General features: G+C 38.4%; 1 protein-coding gene across 2 annotated transcripts in view; it reads right to left on the bottom strand.

Annotated features, from left to right (window-relative positions):
* The window catches only part of ablim3 (actin binding LIM protein family, member 3), a 337,989-nt gene that overhangs the window by 42,672 nt on the left and 274,567 nt on the right, over positions 1–20,750 (bottom strand). For both annotated transcript variants that reach the window (XR_011963504.1, XM_072590972.1), the window contains exons 13-14: positions 13,170–13,259; positions 10,636–10,689 (exon numbers count right to left, since the gene is read on the bottom strand). Coding sequence is in view for 1 of the 2 variants with exons in the window: in XM_072590972.1 (XP_072447073.1) it covers positions 10,636–10,689; positions 13,170–13,259 (144 nt within the window). In the remaining variant the exon portion in view is untranslated. The remainder of the gene's footprint in view (positions 1–10,635; positions 10,690–13,169; positions 13,260–20,750) is intronic.

Raw genomic sequence — 20,750 nt, 5'->3', positions numbered from 1 at the left:
TGCTTTTTCACACTGCCTGATGACATTCATTAATGGAAAAGTGCTGAATGACTAATTTCACAGCTGGTTGTCTGACATCTCATACTATAATTAAGAACTCTGAATGGTAACAGATTGTTTAATGTAGGGCTATGCATTCCAATACTTGTGGTTAAGAAAGATTGTGCACTTGAGTGGAATTTTTTTGTCATGTTTTATTTAGTTGAAGGAATATAACTAATATTTTTTTCCAAAAGGACTTTATCTTTTTCTCATCTTTGCAAGGGTGCTAACGTCTGCCTATGATGGATACTCTGAGTTGGCATGGTCAGTATAAACACAAAGACTAGTGGATCAAGATCATGGATTAGCTTGTTACCATAGAGGCTAAAAGAACGATGTGGAGTAGGTAGAGCAGTATAGTTTGGCATGGAGGATGAGGGGCCAGTGTGGGTGGATTGGGGTAAAACATAGCTTAGGGGAATGTGTGGACATAGGGGCTATTTGGGGGGACTTAACTTGGCATGACGTGCATGAAGGCCAAGGGGTAGATGGGGACATACGCTGGTGTGGAGGATATGAAGTGCAATTGGGGGTTGAGAAGCAGGAGGTAATACTGGTTGGCAAGGATAGGGCATGGGGTTTGTTTAGGGACAGTGAATTCTTGATTCGTAAAGTTGGTATAATGGTGCTGGCATTGTGCCCAGCCTGCCTCCATGTCTGGTAGCTCCTACATACTTCTATGGTACTTGCCCTGACTTATCCTGTTGCCTGTCCACCCCCACTGAAACAAAAATGTGACATTAATGTAGCTATCTTTAATGGTCATATTGGTGTGAAGCAAGGACTATGCCTTTTCTTTGGACCTGACCAGGGATGGAAAGTCCAGGCATAAGTAATTGATCCATATGCTAATCAGAATATTGGACTAAGCAAATGGGCTAAGGGTTTTCAAAGTGATCTGATAATGTATTCACTTGGCAAGCAAAGCTGCTTTCTCTGCCCAGTTAGTAACAGATATCAGGATACCATAAGGTCAGATATATTTCCCAATGGTTTAGAGATTTGCAGTAAAATGAACAATCAAAGCATAAAATGATAGTTATGATAATGGAAAAGAAATAGAATTGGAATTACGCAGTCCAGACAAACCAGTTTGATGTAGAAATTGAAGCAGCTCCTATCTGGGGAGATTGTTTGTATTTTTCCCTGCAATGATATAGTGTGTTTCATTGCAGGGCTGTTCAATGTGTGCGCATCTGTGCGACATAAGCAAGTGTCTTCCTGTGCAAATACAGATAAACATTGGAAAGGAAAAGAAATCACTGCTCATTGTCTGAGGAAACATCTAAAGGAGAATGGAATAGCTGTGGTTACGTGACCTTCTCCTCATATCATACGATCCTTTCAACATTGCTAATACAATTCGCATGTACATTCTTGCTGCAATCCCCCAACAGTATTAAAAACACAAAACAAACCATAGCAAAAACAAGAGCAAGATATTAAAACCATGAATTTTTTAAAAAAATGGTAGTCTCTGTCAACATGATGTTCTCTTACAATTAATCTAAAATTGCTGTATGTAACCCCAGTAAGAGGACAAGTATTGGAGGAACTCATTATATTGGTTACATCCTTGTCTATTTCTAGATATCCTCCAAAATGACCTGGATATGTGTAGCCTTGGTCTTTGTTACTTGAGATTTGAGGATTAATTTAATTTTCAATTCCCCTGAATAGGAAGGGTTGTCCTTACATAAAAATTTGGTTTTGCATTTACTTCTGCTCATCTATCAACAAAACTTAAAACAGAAAGCTTCCTTTATTTTCTATTAATGTTTATTTCAGTGAAACCCTAATTCCTTACTACCAAACTGATTCGAGTCATATTGGATAATAATATTTCTGAAGTGTTAGTATAATATTATTATTTTGCAACATTCATCAGTGAAGATATATAGTACTCCCTTAACTTGTCATTAAGTGTAATTAAAATTTTTAGGATCTCCAATATTAGTGCACTAATACTCAAACAAAAAAAAAATAAAATCCCACATTTGAATAGTTAATCCACCCTGTCCTCAAAAACAAAGGATTAAAAGTAGTGATGATGTTAAAACCTGAAGAGCTAACAATAATGAGCTTTTCTGGCAAACATCTTTTAAGACAATTATCAATCGATGCTTAGTAACAGTACCTGCGGGGAAGAGAATGATCCATATCATCTTGGTTGAGTGAAAGGAGATAGCTATAGAGTTCTCACAGCAATATAATAAAAAGGCATTTAGTGCTTTTCATTTAACCCTAACTAGTGCTGTTAAATGGTTTACAAGTAAATGAGTAAATATTAAGATGATCCAGTAAACCCAATGTAAAAACATATTCTTACTCAGAAAAATAGAAGAGAGATAAAGTGAACTTATAACAGACAGGAGTTTTCTGCAGCAGTGGCATGCAGACAAAAACCTAGATTTCACTTTGAAAAGAATAGACTTATTAGGGATAGTCAGCAATGGCTGTGTAGGGGAGGTCTGGTCTCACAAACTTGATTGATGTTTTTGAAGAAATGAAGGTGATTGATGAGAAATGGTAGTGGATGTTGTCGAAATGCATTTGACAAGATCCCTCATGGTAGGCTGGACAAGAATAAGAAGTCACATGGGATCAATGGTTGATTGGTAAGTTCAATACAAAATTGGCTCGGTCATAGAAGACAGAAGGTACTTGTGGAGGGGTGTTTTTCTGACTGGAGGTCGGTGACCAGTTTCAAAAGGATCAATGCTGGGATCTCTGTTGTATGCAATTTATATAAATAATTTGGGTGAAAATGTAGGTGGTCTGATTAGGAAGTGTGCAGATGACTCAAAAATTGGTGGAGCTGTAGAAAGTGAAGAAGGTTGTCAAAGTATACAATAAGACACAGATCAGTTGGAAATTTGGGTGGAAAATAGTAGATGGAGTTTAATCTGGACATGGAAGGTCAAATGCAAAAGTATACAGTAAGTGACAGGATCCTTAGGAGCATTGATATAGAGGCATCTTGGGGTGCAAGCCCATTGCTCCCTGAAAGTGGCAAAACAAGTGGAGAAGGTGGTAAAGAAGACATACAGCATGTTCACCTTCATTGATAATGGCAAGGAGCATAAAAGTTGGCAAGTTATGTTGCCAGCGTATAAACTTTAGTTAGGCCACATTTGAAACATTGTGTGCAGTTCTGGTTGCCACATTATATTGTGGAGGCTTTGGACAGGGTGCAGAAGAGGTTTACCAGGATGTTGCCTATATTGGAGAGTATTAACTGTAGGAAGAGTTTGGACAAACTTGAATTGCTACAGTGTTAGAGGTTGAGGGGTGACCCGATAGAAGTATATGAAATGATGAGAGGCATAAATAGGGTGGATAGTCAGAATCTTCTTTCCAGGGTGGAAATCTCACACAGTAGGGGGCATAGGTTTAAAATCAAAGGGAGAAAGTTTAAAGGAGATGTGTGAGGCAAGAGTCATGAACAGAGGGTGTTAAATGCTTGGAATGTGTAGCTACGGAGGTGATAGAAGCAGATACAACAGCAACATTTAAGAGACATTTAGACTACCAAATTAACAGAAGGGAAGAGAGGAAAATTGACCATGTGTAGGCAGATGAGATTAGTTTAGAATGGCATCATGGTCAGCACAGATGTGGTGGGCCAAAGTTCTGTTCCTGTCCAGTATTGTTATATGTTCTAGGAGATGCTCCATTTTGTAGTTAAACCAAAGTATCAGCATGATCTCTCCCAGTGCTTGAGGTGATTATGTTATCTCACACGATCATGTTCCTTTCAGTTCATTATTGATACAAGTGAGATGTTGCATGAGTTAGTCAGGTGGATGTGTGAGCTTTATGTGCTAATCTGGTGAGACCTTCTGTGCTTGAAGGCTTTGGCACCATTTTTAAAGGCCAGTTGGACACCAGTTTGCTCCTTTCAAACCAGGAACCTCTCCACAGCCTGTGGTGGCTATCCCTAGAACCTCAGATGTCTCCCAAGAAGTCCAAATTGGTGCTCAGTCTCACTGATGCTGCTAGGTAGGGGACAGAGGAGATATCTGATTCCTGGATGATATACCAGGACGCCATCTCACCAGACCCATCCAGGCCAAGCTGTGATCACAGCGCAGGTCTGTGCCAGTGAGTCACTGGAAAGCAGTGCAGGAAAAAAGCTCAATGATTTCTTAGGCTCTGCAAGGATAAAGAGCACCATCTTCTCTCTGTTAGATCACACTCAAAGCAGCCTCACTGGTCTAACCTTGTCACTTCATTCGGACCTCGATGAAGTCAGAAGGTGATGGAAAAAAAAATGTGTTCTGATGGTATAACAATGTTTAATAATTGTACAAAATGACCACCTTTTTCAATATATCTTCATTGCACTGTGCTAATGTCTGTCATCGTGTTAATGCCCCAGTAGGGGGGAGAGGGATCGCTGACATTGAACCTGTGGAATATCTTCAACCAACATGCTGCCTTTCAGCTGCCACACAGTGTTTCATTTTCTTATAATTAGAAAGGGGGTGACTGGAGATCACCTCATTTACCAGAGATTGGGCATTCTGATTGTTATGTAGATACAATAGACTGCACTGTTCACCCACTGGAAACCAGCAATGGCTGAAAATATGAATGCCTCTGTACCTGATTCCCTGTGCCACATCTAACCATGGCCCTAAGAAGCATGCGTTCCATGTGTTTCTGCATGGTTCCTTTCACCAACCTCACAGGAGACTGGAGGCTGATAGTCCTGCAGGATTATCTTCAAGCTTGGCAACATGCTGTCGTATGTAAAGTGGTCGAGACATGTGTCAATGTAGCCTTTGAATGTAACGACTGCCTAGAGGGCCCCACCCATTATCTCCTCTTTCTTCCTCCACCTCGAAAAAACCAACAGAGGCCCAGTTCTAGCTTTCACCTCCTGTGTGAGGATATGGCAGTTGCAGTAGAGTCAGAGTGATAAAGTCATACAGAACAGAAGCCCTTCAGCCCATTGAGTCTCTACTGACCTATCTGTACTAATTACACTTATCAGCACTTGAAACTTCAAGGCTATGGCCCAAACCTTGAACGTTATACCATTTCAATTGCTCATCCACATATGTTTTAAAGGTTGGGGAGTTTCCTGCCTCTACCACCCTCCCAGGCAGTGCTTGCCAGATTCCCATTCCCCTGGGTAAAATAGTTTTCCTCAAATTCAATCTAAACTAGTTTTTTGAAAAAGTGACAAAGAAGAATGAAGGCAGAGTGGTGGACATGGTCTATGTGGACTTTAAAGGTGTTTGACAAGGTTCCACATGGTAGACTGGTTAACAAGATTAGATCACATGAAATCCAGGAAATGCTAGCCATTTGGATACAAAATTGGCTTGAAGTCAGGATGCAAAGGGTGGTGGTAGAGTTTTGCTTTTCTGACTAGAGGTCTTTGACTAGCAGTGTACCCCAAGGATCTGTGCTGATTCCACTGCTTTTCATCATTTATACAAATGATTTGGATTTGAGCATAGGAGGTATTGTTAGTAGGTTTGCAGATGACACCAAAATTGGTGGTGTAGTGGACAACAAAGAGGGTTACCTCAAAGTCCAACGGGATCTTGATCAGATGGGCCAATGGACTGAAGAGTGACAGATGGAGTTTAATTTAGATAAATATGAGGTGTTGCATTTTGGTAAGGCAAACCAGGGCAGGACCTAAGACACTTAATGGTTGGGCCTAAGGGAGTGTTGCCAAACACCTTAGGGTGCAGGTTCATGGTTCCTTGAAGTTAGAATCACAGGTAAACAAAGTAGTGAAGACGACATTTGGTATGCTTGTCTTTATTGATCAGTATATTGAGTATAGGAGTTGTTGCAGCTGTAAAGGACATTGGCAAGGCCAATTGATCCCCAAGATTTTATGTTGGCTTGATGCAACACTTAGTCAAATGCTGCTTTGATATCAATGGCAGTCATCCTCTAAGTTCAGCTCTTTTGTTCATGTTTGGACCAACGTTGTATTGAGATCACAAGCTAATTGTGCCAGATGGAACCCAAACCAAGTGTCACTGAAGAGGTAGGTTATTGTTGAACAAATGCCTTTTGATAGTGCTGTCAATGATGCCTACCATCAATTTGCTGAAGATTGAGGGTACTCTTTTGGAATACTACATTCAATTCCAGTCTCCTTACATCAATCTACCATAGTAAAACTGAAGTCAATGGAAATTAGGGAGAAATTTCTGTTGCTTGGAGTTAAATCCAGCAAAAAAAAGAAGAGGTTGTGTTTCTTGGTCATAAATGATCTCTGTTCCAGGACATCTCTGCAGGAGTTCCTGAGGAGGGGAGTGTTCCAAACCTGACCTCTTCAGCTGCTTCATTAATGACCATCCATCTGTCATTGGTGAGTTCTGAAGAAGAGTCACTGGACCTGAAATGTTAACTCTACTTTCTCTCCACAGGTGTTGCTAGACCTGTTGAGTTTTCCCACCAAATTTCTGTTTTTGTTTCTGATTTCCAGCCTCCACAGTTCTTTACTTTTTTTTTGTCAAAAGGTGGGATGATTCATTGATGATTGTACAATGTTCACCACTATTCACAATGTCTAAGAAATAGAAGCAGTCCGTACGCATATGCAGCAACACCTGGAGAATAGCCAGGCTTGGGCAGAGAAGTGGAAAGTAACATTTGGTGTCACACAGGAATCAGGACTGACCATCTCCAACAAGACATAACCAAACCACCTTTCCTTCACATGTAACAGCATGACCACCACTGAATTTTCCACAATCAATATCCTTGGATTTAGGACAGAATACTGACTGAACTGGACCACCCATGTAAATACCTTGAGTATTAGAACAGATGGTAGGCTAGGAACTCTGGTGAGTAACTTAATATTCTGACTCCCCATAACCCACCAACTTCAAACATGAAATCAGGAGGATGATTGAATACTTCCCACTTGCCTGGATGAGTACAGGTCCAACAACATTCAAGAAACATGACACCATTCAGAACAAGGAGAAAATGAGGACTGCAGATGCTGGAGATCAGAGCTGAAAAATGGAATGCTGCACTTTTCCAGCAACAAAGGAGCAGGAGAATCGATGTTTCAGATTCCAGAAGAAGGGCTTAAGCCCGAAACATCGATTCTCCTGCTCCTTGGATGCTGCCTGACCTGCTGTGCTTTTCCAGCAACACATTTTTCAGCCACCATCCAGAACAAAGCAGCCTTATTAAATGGCACCCAACTAATAACTTAAACATTCACTTCCTCCACAGCAAAGCGCTATGGCAGTGTTTACCAGCTACAAGATGCAATGCATAAATTCACCAATTTTCCAAAGACAGTATCTTCCTGTGACCTCTAACACCTAGAAAGCCAAAGGCACCAAACACATGGGAACAATAAAACCTGCCAGTTCCCCACTAACCCATTCATTCCCTTGACGTTGAAATATAACATCACTTTGTCAGTATCATGGGCCAAGATCCTGGAACTCCCTCCACAACAGCACTGTGTTTGTACATGCATGAACACTTCAAGAAGGTAACTAATCATTACCTTCTCAAGAGAAATTAGAGATGGCAATATCGACAATGGACATATCCCTTAAATGAATTAAAAAAAAACTTTATGTGGACAGGTATTCATGAAGATCAGAATTGTTACAGAGTTTCAGCATTTCCATTGCTTTACTATAATCCTCTCACATTTAAGTCGTGTTGCTATTATTAAAATATTTAGAGCTAAGTGGACCTCATAATTACAAATCATGGACTTATATAGTCTAGAAACAGCATAAATAGCTATTGTACACTTATTGTGGGAGGTATTGGTGAACTGGCAATGTCAATGAGCTAGGAATTCTGACTCCCGGCCCAAAGTTCTGGGGACCTGGATGCAAATCCCACTGTGGCATTTTGTGACATTTGAATTCAAGAACTGTCTGAAATGAAAATGGTCCAATGGTAACCATAGAAACATTGTTGATTGTCATGACTAACCATCTTGTTTATTATTGCCCTTTAGAGAAGGCAATCTACTGTTCTTACCTCATCTGGCCTATATATGATTCCAGAGTGTTAGCAATGTAACTGACTCCTAAATAATCTCTGAAATGGCCTTAACCAGCCACTTGGTTCAAGGGTCAATTGGGACTGGGTAAATAAAAGGCCTTTCCATTGATGCACAGATCCCATGAATGAGTATTTTTAAAAATTAACACTTTACACAACCACTTTTGGAAGTGTAACAAATGTTTGATCATTATTCTTTCTGTAATTTACGGTCAACTATTCATTATACTAGATTGAATTTAAAACTAATAGTCCATTTGTTTATTTGTAATGCAAACATAGCAAGCTATTATCTTAGTCTTGCTTGCTAACATAACTTTACAAGTGATAGGTGCCTCAACTATCATTTTACAGATAATACATCCCCCACTATAATGAGACTTGACAAGGACAAGTCTGAAAACATGCATATAAAATGGATTCTGCCATAATATTAAACAAATAGTTGCATGTATTTGAGGTTGCAAATATTATTTCCCAATTAACAATCTTAGGCATATTACAGAGAAGTCACAAAGGGCAATTAATAGAAAAATCTCATTTTGGCAACAAGTTCCTGCCACAATTGTGGCACGGTGGCTCAGTGGTTAGCCCTGCTGCCTCACAGCTCCAGGGACCCGGGCTCGATTAGAGCCTTAGGCGACTGTCTGTGTGGAGTTTACACATTCTCCTCATGTCGGTGAGAGTTTCCTCTGGGTGCTCTGGTCTCCTCTCACAGTCAAAGATGTGCCAGTTAGGTGAATTGGCCATGCTAAATCCCCCAGTATTCAGGGATGTGTAGGTTAGATATATTAGTCAGGGGTAACGTAAAGTAGTAGGGGGATTGGCCTGGGTGGGATACTCAGATGGTCGATGTGGATGTGTTGGGTTTAATGGCCTGTTTCCACACTAGGGATTCTAGGATTCTAATTGTTCTATCCCCAATAGTTAACTTGACACCACCTTCACAACTAGAGTTGGACTCTTGTTAAAATTGTGATTCAGAAAACAGAATAGATATGGATGCTCTCATTTTTTTTAAAAAAGACACAATGTATTTCAGACACTGAACAAATAGGTATAATTTTAAAGCAGAGAGTTTTACTTACAGAACAATGATGAGCCAAGGTGTGGTTAGCAGACAGGAAGATATCAGAATAAGGAGAACAAGTTAAAGGATAAATAAGAAAATATATGTTGAACAGAAAACATCACTTTCATTGTCTGGCTAGGCAGGATATAAAATTTTACAAACTAATTTCTATTTTGCATCATGTCTTCTGGATGAACTACAGAAGTTTTCTTTTTGCTATATACCAGTTGCAGAAAAGCACAAAACAAAATGGTTTTCCTCGCATTGTGTATACCTTTTGAAATGAAGTTGTACTAGCAAAATAATACCTTAAAACTTATCAGATATTTCGTTGAGGAGGAATTTTTGTTTTAAACTACATATTTCTGATACACACTTAAGCAATGGATTAAATCCCAAAAACAGTAAGTTGCTTGAGACGTTTGTCAGGTTTGGCAGCATCTAATGAGAAGAAAGCAAAGTTAACGTTTTGAGTCCAGTGACCTTTCCTCAGAACCGATGAAGTTGATGCTGCCAAGCCTGATCTTCCCTAGCAATTTGTTTTGTTTTTTGTTTCAGATTTCCAGTATCTACAATTCTTTGTTTTATTCAATCACAAGTTGTCTCTTGCCTTTCTTCAATGCGAGATTGGAAAAAAAGGCAAGAGCAAAATCCATCAAGTGCTGTAACTCTGATGAAAAGTAATCGGGATGAAACATTAACTATTTGTTTTTCCTTGAATGCTACCTGGCCTGAAGAGCATTCCAGCATTTTCTGTTTTTAATTGGTCAAAGAAAGGATTTGCATTAAAAGAGTCTATTATTGAAAATAAAATCCATAATGAGTTGAAACGATACAGGACATATTTTGTATTGACTGTTTTGAGTTGATCTCCATCTATAAGATGATGGGGGGAAATGTTGTCTTGCATACATAACATGTCGTTGTCTAGAAGGATTACAGGTAGATTTAAATAGTCATTCACTGGGTCAATCTTTTTATGGGGAAATTTGAGGGGAAAACATTTTAAGATCACGCTTAAGACAACAGAGAGAACAAGGATTCATATATTACTAGGCAATTCAACCACAAAGACAGGCAGTGCCAACAACTTGTTTTGTTACCAGCACATCACAAATCACACCTAAGGATTATTCACAATTTTATTTGAAACTTATTGTATTTCTACAGGGGTTAAAGCAAATTAAAAAATAACATACTGACTTATTGTTATAATGTGTGATATACAAATTAGATGTTTTACTTCTTCTGAATAGTACTCTAAATGTCAAGGGAAAGGAGTACCAATTTGTTAAATAATTTACTTTACAAGTTTAAATTGTACAACCAAGCTCACAGCATCAATTCAAATTTGTATGAGATTTTAAATTTGAATTTACCTCACGAGCTTTGATTTAACTGGGCTTCACAGTACTAAGTAAAGCCAAGTTCTACTCCCACATTTATTAAAAATGTAAACATTGCAAGAGTTAAAAGTATAAGAGTCAAGCTGATAGTACCATGTCGCTTATAGATAGGGGGCTTCCTGTAGATATTAGTGATTTCTCCGCTTGCTAAAGGAAAAGAGAAGAAAGCAAGGATAGCAGTTATCAATAAATATAAGCTGCAAATGTATTAAACTGAAATTGTGAATCATGCTGAAACAGTACAGTATTCTGAAATTGCATTGACCAACAGAGGCACGCTTGAGCTAATTATAGGATTTTAACAGCATACAAGTAGTCTATAAAAATATTTATCTTGGTCCAGTGACATAATTGTTTAAATTGCAGCTTCATGCTGCAGGAGTTGAAATCAATCATGAACCTGATAACCATATCAATTTAGTTGACTATTTACCCCTGTTCAAACAACAGTGTGTCAACAGTCAAATTTCAACACTATTAATGATGTTAGTTGGTTCATAATGCTAGCAATGTTCTATTTCCAAGATGTTTTTCATTGAATTTTGAACATAATATTCATTGTATTCATGTAGTGCATACTTTAAATATGCTATGAAGGTGGCCTTACAAACAATTCAAGCAAATCCAATGAATGCAGCAGCATGAGGATGTGACAATTGGAGATTAGTATTTCATTTTAGTAATGGTACATATCTGATCATATTATTGAGTAACTTTCACTGAAAAGAAACCATCAGAAAGCCAACAAATAAATGAAGGAAAGTATTAGCACTTCCATGGCATTAACAAAATGCTGGATGATTTATTTTGATACAAAAACTATTCCACTCATTATTCAGCATACAAAATGCAAAGTGACTTACAAATCTGATTATTAACTCACTTCACACTATTATATTGCGAAGTCAGGCATGATCAGTTGTGTATCAGATATACAGATGTAAAAGTAGGAAGGTAGCAATAAGTTGTCAGAATGGAGACACTTTCAAAGCTACGGAGAAAAGTTAAGTGTGTAAGTATGGGAGTAGGGGGTCAGGTGGATGAGGGGGTTAGCATGCTAGGGAGGTATGTTGCCAGTTAGGTTGAGGGCTTGTAAGGCTGTCGGTTATGGTAGGCAAGGAATAGGGTTTCAGGTGGAGGAGTTGGGTAGGTGGAGGGGCTCGGATGGTGGGAAACAGGAAGCCAAGAGGGTAACGAGTTAATTAGGATGTCAGGTAAGTGGATAAATGCTTAGGGTAGGTCAAGGTATTGGTTTAGGTGGGTTATTTGGTAGAGTCAAATGGGAGTGTTGGCACCTGGGTTGTTGAAGACCAGCAGGGATTACCCAGTGGGACGGAAGTCATTGATGGATTGAGAGTTGTGGGGGTTTTTTTAATCCTCACCTAGGTTTTAATTCCACTAATTTTCCTGAGTGAATATTAAGCATAGATCAGTGGCAAATCTTTTAAAATTTCTGACAAACTCAGAGTGAGGGCCTTTCTTTGGGGTGGTTACAGATGCTAGGTAATTGTCCCATGAGAATTAAAAATTTCTTGCCAAATTTCTGTGGAGTCAGCTGTGTCAGGATTTCCACGTGGCTTTTATGTGCAACTCCAATCTATGTTGCTGTAATGAAGATCAATTATTCCATTGGAATTTCTAGGCCATTATTTAGGCAGAATGTGAAGTTTTTCTTCTCACTAGATCAAGCATATTCCCTAACTGTAGGGGTGCTTGGTGACATGTTTTTTGTCTGATGCTATTTTCCTCAGGTAGATGTGGATAAGTGGCAATGCAATTTGCATAGTTAATTTCATTACATTTTGTTGTAATGTGCCTATTCTCAGTCTTCCTACATGCACAGCTGTGACTATTGTCACAAAACTATAGTTATATTCTGCCCTGGCACCACATTAAAGTACCAGTGAAATGTACCATCATGTTGTCCAATGAAATATTTTATTGTAATGCATGTAATGTAGAGAAATTCAACGCATGTTGGATATCCAATATCTTTCAAGACACCATGAAAGGTACTCAGGGCAGCCATGGAGACAAACCCTTACTCTTTGAAAAAAGAAAAAGACAGCCTCATCTTGAATCTCAAGCTTTTTCAATTTGTTGATTGCATGAAAATAGGTGCATTAACTCTCTCCAAATGACACCATGGTTTTCAAAGGGTTAAGTAATTGATAACCGAGAGAACCTTTCACAGAACTCAAGTTCTTTGCAGAAAAAATATGCATATTAATAACAGTTCTTTGTTAATTAAGAGCTTTTTGCAAAAGACAAAACATTAGGAGTGGAATATGCTGTTCAAAAGTCTTCCATAAGTCTTAACATGACTTTTACTCAGCTTGGTTAAAAAGAGTACAATTTACTTGTAGGACTCACTTCTTCACACTTATTCTCTACTTACTGGCCAATGTTTAATAGATTTAAAAAGTCACACCCCAATTTCAAAGAGCTTAAGATATTTTGTCACTGTGCCCGAATAAATGGCATTTGCCACTGCTCCGTCTGTGATTTTGTATTTTTATGCTATGTGAGAACCTACATTTGAACATATTAGTTTGATGTAAACTGGAAATGCCATTTATCTGCAGTATCAGCATTCAAGCCATGCCAGTGAGTGCATAAGCTCCTACCTGGTATATGGAAATGTGTAGGTGTCTGAGCAGGGCTTGGCTTGAAGTCTAGCTGGGTATAATAAGGTGAACTCCGGCCACTTTCAGTGCCTCCAAAGAATTGCAAAGAAGGCAGCAAAAAACAAATAAATCAAAGGCAAAAGCTCTGAAGCAAATAAGAATGAGTAATCTGTTCAGAGTACCATGTCCTTTCAGCAAGGAACTTGCACTGTCAAGGAAGTCACACCAATGGCTTTTGAGAGTCCAGCCAGTTCTGGTTAAACTGTCATAGCTGTTACATTTCCATAAGAGGGTTGACAATTACTATTGTAATTCAGAATCCACCACTTTATTTTAATTATAAACAATAATTTGTTTTCAAAATGTCAGGAAATTGATCACAGGATTTCAAAACTTGTTGGATAACACAACAGCCTCTAAGACTCACTCATACTCCCCATTTCACTCCTATACCCCTCCCCCCCATCACATTTTTATGTCAAAGATGATATTTAGTGACTTCCTTGCCAAAACACATGGTAAATGAAGCTCCTGGCCAGATTGTTTGCATCTTACTAGGTGAAGCATCAAAGCTGAAAATGAGGATTTTCACTTATACATATTCTTAATCCCATAAAATGGCTTCGGAAAGAATGCTTTTTCCAATTGCCTTTTACACTTTGTCACATCAAATTTAATTTTATGTCAAGCAGAAACTATAATGATCTAATCCTCATTGCAACATTTGACACTATTTTTGACAGTTGACCTCAAGCCTCCCAAGACACTTACAAGCAGCTTTTCTTTCAGTTGAGAAATCTAGCATTTTCATAGCATATAGATTTTATTATATTCGAACTATCATGTATTTATAACTATGCATAGATTTTACAAAATAGAGCAACTCTAACTTCAAAAGATGATAATAAATGCCAAAAGCAATGTAAATAATTGTAAACTCTGTTACAAAATCAAGAATTATACTTTTTTAGCATAATACTACTTGGAGGCAAACCTTCAAATTAATGACTCAATGTTTTCCCAAAGTTTTCTTTTAAAATAAAATTTCAGTGTTCAATGGTTCAATAATATTTCACCTTTCCAAATTTCATGTCAAGCAATTTAGTTTCTTTTAAAAAAAAGCTAGCCAGTACCCAATTTTACAGCAACTATTGAAAACTGAAGTGTATTTAAATGATTTAAATCCCTAAACTCTTCAAATAACACTTATTTATAACATTTTTTGCAGGTGCTAAAGATTTCGGGCTAAAGAGTTCTCCATTCAACTGGTGTAGTATTTATAGGAGAATTGGACATATTAAATAAAATATGCAGGGTTTCTGATGTCCAGTGTGTTGAGTGATGGCATTGCAATGGAACACTAGAGTTTGACCATTATAGAAATGAAAAGTGATGGCTTCCAACTGGATGAGTCAGCAAAGTGAAGTCAAAATGAGTATGAACAAAGGAATGCAGACCCTTTATAGAAAACTGTCTTTGGCTGATTCATTTCTATCCTCCCGAAATTTTCTGCACCATATCATAAAGTTTGTGTGGGGAATGAACTTTCTGAAGAAGTGGTGAAATGCAGGCATAGTTACAACATTTAAAAGATACCTAGACAAGTACATGAATAGGTTTGGAGGGATATGGGTCAATTGCAGGAAGATGGGACTAGATTACTTTGGGATTATATTTGGCATGGACTGGTTGGAGCGAAAGGTCTGTTTCCATACTGTATGACTAAGTCTAATGGATGTTCCAAGGAAAGTAATTAAATTGAATTTGCAACTAAATTGAATGTATTGATCAATACACTGATATGAGATAGCATGAATTTCATTAGACCTGTTATAGTAAGGACTGATGGGTCATAGTTTAGGCAATGACCTTCAGAAGCAAGTGGCTGGATTATGTCCCAAAGCTGATACCCAGACTCTGGGATAAAAGTCAGGGAGAGCCCAGCTCCACTGGCCCTGCTTAAATTCTACAGGGGATAGTCCTTTAATTACTATTCAGTAGGACCCCTGGAGAACCCAAGTGGCACAGTGGTAATATTGCTACTTTTGGGCCAGGAGAACCAGGCTGAAGTCCCACCTGCTCCAGATGTGGAATCACATTTCCAAACAGGTTGTTCAGAAAATATATAGGACTCCTGGCCTTCTCTGTAGGGCTACAGCCCAATTAGAGATCAGCAGCTCTGACATACCAAGATCAATGGTGGTATTGCAGAAGGCATGAGAGAGGAAAGTGAACCTCAGATAGCTTGAGACAAAGGTAAAGCTCAACTCTCCGTGGGGCAAGCAGCAGGGCCAAATAAGGGAGGTGGTGTGGGGGATATTGGATGACGAGGGTGACAGGGACAAAACTGTGGTTTGGTGGGGGGTTCTCTGATCAGTTCAGAAAGGATGTTTCACCCTTTCACCGACCAGAAACCCATGGGGTTAAAACTCCCTGTAAAACTAAAATTGTGCATTAATTTCTCACAGACAGCTCAATTGGTCCACTGGCAAGTGGCTCACCTGACACTTCCCCTGCTGCCTATAACCTGGGTGGTGGAATGGGAATGGGTTTCTGGTAGTGATAGCATAGTACCCTGTTGAGTGGGTTTATTCATCGGTTTTCCTTCTTGAGAGTGATCCCTATGATCCAACCCAAGATACCTACAGTAGCTTCATGTAACCCAGACAAAGTAACTTGCTTCTGTAGGGAGTCTTCATAAATACTGAAATGCTTCAGGTGAGATAAAAAATCTTAAGATAATTCCATTACTTACTTGGCATACACATTCAGAACAACAGTAAGAACTTGAACATAGTAAAATACCATTCAAAAATATAGGGGATATGAGACTTTAAAAAGGTATATTCTTCTTTGATAAACATATAGGAGAACCACACAGGTGTGAAGATAAAAATAAATTAAATATGCACTGTCTTTTTCATACCCCCATTAGTAGGTTCGATGAATGTAATTGAATATGCAAAACTAAGTGGATAACTAACCTTGTAAATTACACTGGTGTTGCATGAACATGTATGACCAAGTATTATTTTCATTGAAATCAGCAGTAGGTACTTGAATAAACAGCTCTGTAAAAGACTTCAACGTATAGGTATAAGCATGGCCAAAACTGTATGCCAGCGAGAAGCAAATGTTAATTTAAAAACAGATGGCTAATTTTGTAGCTTAAGTTAAAAAGTGAAGACAGCACTCTTATTATTGTGATGTTACCAGTTCAGAGCCTGAGAGATTGAAGTGCAGTTGGATAAAAGAAAATGATACCCCTTGTAAATAGTCTGAGAAATATGACAGCCTGAAGAGAAAATAAATGTTCACAAGCTGGAAAACGCAAAACATTAAAAAAAAATGTTAAGATGTTCACGGGTGGCACGGTGGCACAGTGGTTAGCACTGCTGCCTCACAGCGCCAGAGACCCTGGTTCAATTCCCACCTCAGGTGATTGACAGTGTGGAGTGTGCACGTTCTCCCAGTGTCTGTGTGGGTTTCCTCCCACAGTCCAGGTTAGGTAAATTGGCCTTGCTAAATTGCTCGTAGTATTAGGTAAGGGGTAAATGTAGGGGTATGGATGGGTTGCGCTTTGGCGGGGCGGTGTGGACTTGTTGGGTTGAAGGGCCTGTTTCCACACTAAGTAATCTAAAATCTAAAATATTTGTGTTGATGAATACTATAGCAAGAAGTTCCTTTAATATGGATTAAGATGCAAATATGTTGGATAAGCCAAGGTCAATGCAAACGCTAAAGTACTTCCACATCAATCTGGATTGCTATAAATTATTGATTAAATATGAATTCAGGAAGGAGAATGAAATATAAACAGTTTTCTGCAGGATTCCAGTTTTACGTTGCTCTTTGTTCTCACAAGCACAAAGAGAAAAATGTAGCACTCAATTCTACCATCCAATATGCTGAAAATTGCTGTTGTTCAAGTTATGACAGCTCTTGAGAGGTACTAAGTGTTGCTTTTTCAGTTTATGATTGGCTAAGTCAAAAATAGCTGTGGGTAGCAATTTATGCACATGATGAGTATCAGAAGGTAAACTATACATAACTGTTCACCTCCAGTTTAATCACTTGAGGTTAAATTCTGCATTCATACAAATTACCCAACAGTGATCAAGCAGAACTTCAAGTTATCTCAATACCTAAATAGAAGTGAAAAACCGTTCTTCACTGATTACTAAGTCATGGCATGTTTTTACTTTAAAAGCTTAATGCGTTTTCACTTGGAAACAAGGTAGAAAATGTAACCACATTTAAGCAAACATACTTATTTAAAATAAAACAAACTGCTTGGACACAGTATGACACACTTCCAGAGTACATGGATTTGAACTCAGGGCTTTTGGTCCAGAGGTAGGGATGCTACCCCTGCACCACAGGGCCCTATTTAAGCATGTATAAACTGTAATTAAATATTATAACAAAGGAATTGGGGAATTGTAATGGGGATTAGGGAATTACTACACTGAAATAAATCACTTTGTGTAGTTTAGATTTTTCAAATAAAATCTTGGAATCTAGAATCACAAATCGCTAAAAATATTCATGGTTAATAAGGCCAAACAAAAATTAGACCTGAGCCACAATTCTAGAAGGTCAGAATTAAAAGGAGAGGAGAGATGTTATGCTAAATCACAGTTACGTTATATTCTGAGTTTTGCATATGAATCGGATTGTAAAAAGTGAGGCATTGAAGGTAGTGTAAAAAAATGTTCACAAATATTATGCAAAACTTGAGCAGTCTAAAGTTCTGTTCCTAGAAAAATAGACGTCTTCATGATAATTAAAGTGTTTAATCAGGTAGATAGTGAGAGAATGTTTCTATTTGTCAGAAAGTCCAAAACTACATGTAATAAATGTAAGATTGTCATTAGTTTAGCTCACCACCATCTTCTCAAGGGCAACTAGGGATGGACAATAAATGCTGGCCAGCCAGTGATACCCACATTCGAGTGAATAAAAAGTAAATCCAAGCGAAAACTCTCCTTATGAAGGATGGTAAGAATGCGAAACACATGACTAGACGTAGTTGACACAAACGACATTAATGCAGTTCAAAGCAGCTAGATAGGCCCATAGAGAAAGATAATAGCCGAAATCTGATAAGTAAACGTATATGAAAACGTATGGGAGAAGACAGATGTAAAGTATCAATACTGGTGTGGATTTGTTAATGTAACATCTACCTGCAGTTGTATTTGTTTAGAGGTACAATTTTTAACCTAATTTATGAAAGAGAATGTGATACTAGGGAGATAATGCCTGTCTTAGCAGGTGAAGAAGTTTGTGAATATTCTGCATCCAGTGAAATATCTGCTTTGTTTTAATTGTATTTCTTTGTTCTACAACTACATCTGGTATTCTGGATGAATATTGTGATGAAGTGGGAAAATTGTGTCTACCATGTGCTTTACAACTAAAGCTATTCATTAATGTTGGCTTCAATGAAACACATATTGAACGGCCTGGTGTTTTTCATTACTAAGTCTTGCTGCCTTATGTTGGCAGTGGAATTATGGTCAAACTTTAAGAGTTGCTAACCAATAGTTCAGATTTAAAAATATAGAGGCTGAGACACAGATTCCCATGAATTTGACCTAAGTAATCTCCAATAGTAACGTGGGTTAAACCTCACTATTGATAAAAAGCCTTGGTCACGTTTAGAAGTAAATATTTATTAAGTAACAGAATCATACTTCAGTTTGCCATTTTTGTTTTCCCAGGGATAAATACTAGAAACTGGTTTTTCCTGCATAATTCTACCACCTTCATTTGATGGCATTCCTTCCTAGTTCCATGAAGTCCTTTCACCATTCCCCAATCAATCACTCTCCTGAAAAGCTTCAGAGGATTGTTTAACTGAAAGTTTGAAATGGAGATTGCTAGGTTTTTGTCAGGTAGCAAGAAATAAGAAACCAAGATGTCTAAATGGAGGCAAGGTACAGATCAATCGTATCTAGTCGAAAAGGCAGGAACAGTTGAATGACCTCTTTCCTAATTTCTTTTTAGCACCTAATCAATATTGAAACCTCAGGTGAATATTTAAATTTGGAAATAAGCATCGTAAAGGTTCCTTAGACAAAAATCATTACGACATCATCAAATTTCACATTCAGCTGGATGTTGAGTCTGAAACTAGTATCTTAAACTTAATAAAGGCAAATACACAGTAACTACAGAGCAAAAGATGAGTTTGAGAAGACAAAACTATCATGGTGACCTCAATTTTAATGGGAATTCAACCTATGTTGTTGACATACCTCTACCACAAACCAGCCGTTCAGCCAACTAGATACGGAGGATGAATCAATGACTTATTAATTAATAGAAAATGCAGTTTTGGAATGAATGAGTCATTTCTGGATTGACAAACCAATAATTCTGGAGAGCTACAAAATTAGTATTGAGACATCAGGTAATTACAATCTATACATGCAATTCAAAATCTATAGCAAATTTTCTGACAACATAACGGTAAATAGGAAACAAAGTTGTGAGGAAGACAAACAATATTATAACATCTGAGATGACTGATTCTCAAATGCTGGATGGAGATCTGGCAAGGGGTCAGTGTTACCTCTTCTTGATATTACCACCCAAACAATAAGCCAATAAGGCAGTGGGCCTTCTCTTGCAGTCACGAATCCAGAGATGGAAGCCTCACCTTCTAAGAGCTGCCGGCCAATCCCAGCAACTCTTAGGCTCTGCTACACTTCTGGAGAGGCAGTGGTTGATGCCAGAATGACAAAAAGCAGAGTCCCAGAATCACAAAGCAACCCAGGCCATGGATGCCGGATAGTTATGCTGGGGTGTGTGCCTTGGTGTTAGGGATAGAGAGGTTTGTAGAAGCACATTGCATGAAGAGAGGCAAAAAGCATCAAGGCAGGACAGACAATAGGGTTCCTCTCAATGCATTATTCCTATTTCCAATATCCAATGCTTCGGTCAGGAACTCAGCGTTTGATCAAGGGACTTCCCTCCTCCATACAGAGATGACCATTTGTCTACTTTGTTTTAGCCATTTTACTAGCTGCATGGTGACAAGCTTGCCTGCACCTGGGTTAATCCTGGTGGCAAGAAGAGGCCTCTGGGTGATCATTACCTGGCCACTTGAGAGCCCCAACTGGCAGTCAGGCAAGAAGGTCAACCATTGGTTTAACTCTGCAGGAGGCAAGACGACAATGGGGTTCAGTTACACTATCAGCCCACCTTCTCACAACCAGACTCACGTGAGGGGGAACAGTTTTCTTTCCAAAGAATTTGGAAAAGGGATACAGGTAAGTTATAAGAGTGGGTAAAAGTTTGCCAATTGATTAAAATGTGAAGTTTTCCAACTTGGTGAGAAGAATAAAAAAATTATTTAAATTGAGAGCGAGACTGAAAAATGCTGTGGCATTTGAATGTTCATGTACATGAATGAGAAAACATCAGCATACAGGTACTGTAAATGGGATGCAGGTTTTTTTGTTGAAGTAATAAAAGATGTAGGGAAAAAAAATGTGCGCAAGTCCTGTTATAACTATATAGAACATTGGTAAGAGCACACCCACCACACTGCATAAAGCTTTGTCTTCCTTA

Source organism: Chiloscyllium punctatum, chromosome 20, assembly GCF_047496795.1.
Source record: "Chiloscyllium punctatum isolate Juve2018m chromosome 20, sChiPun1.3, whole genome shotgun sequence".
NCBI lineage: Eukaryota > Metazoa > Chordata > Chondrichthyes > Orectolobiformes > Hemiscylliidae > Chiloscyllium > Chiloscyllium punctatum.
Note: the sequence above shows the minus strand (reverse complement) of the source record. Positions and strands in the feature narration are given on the sequence as shown.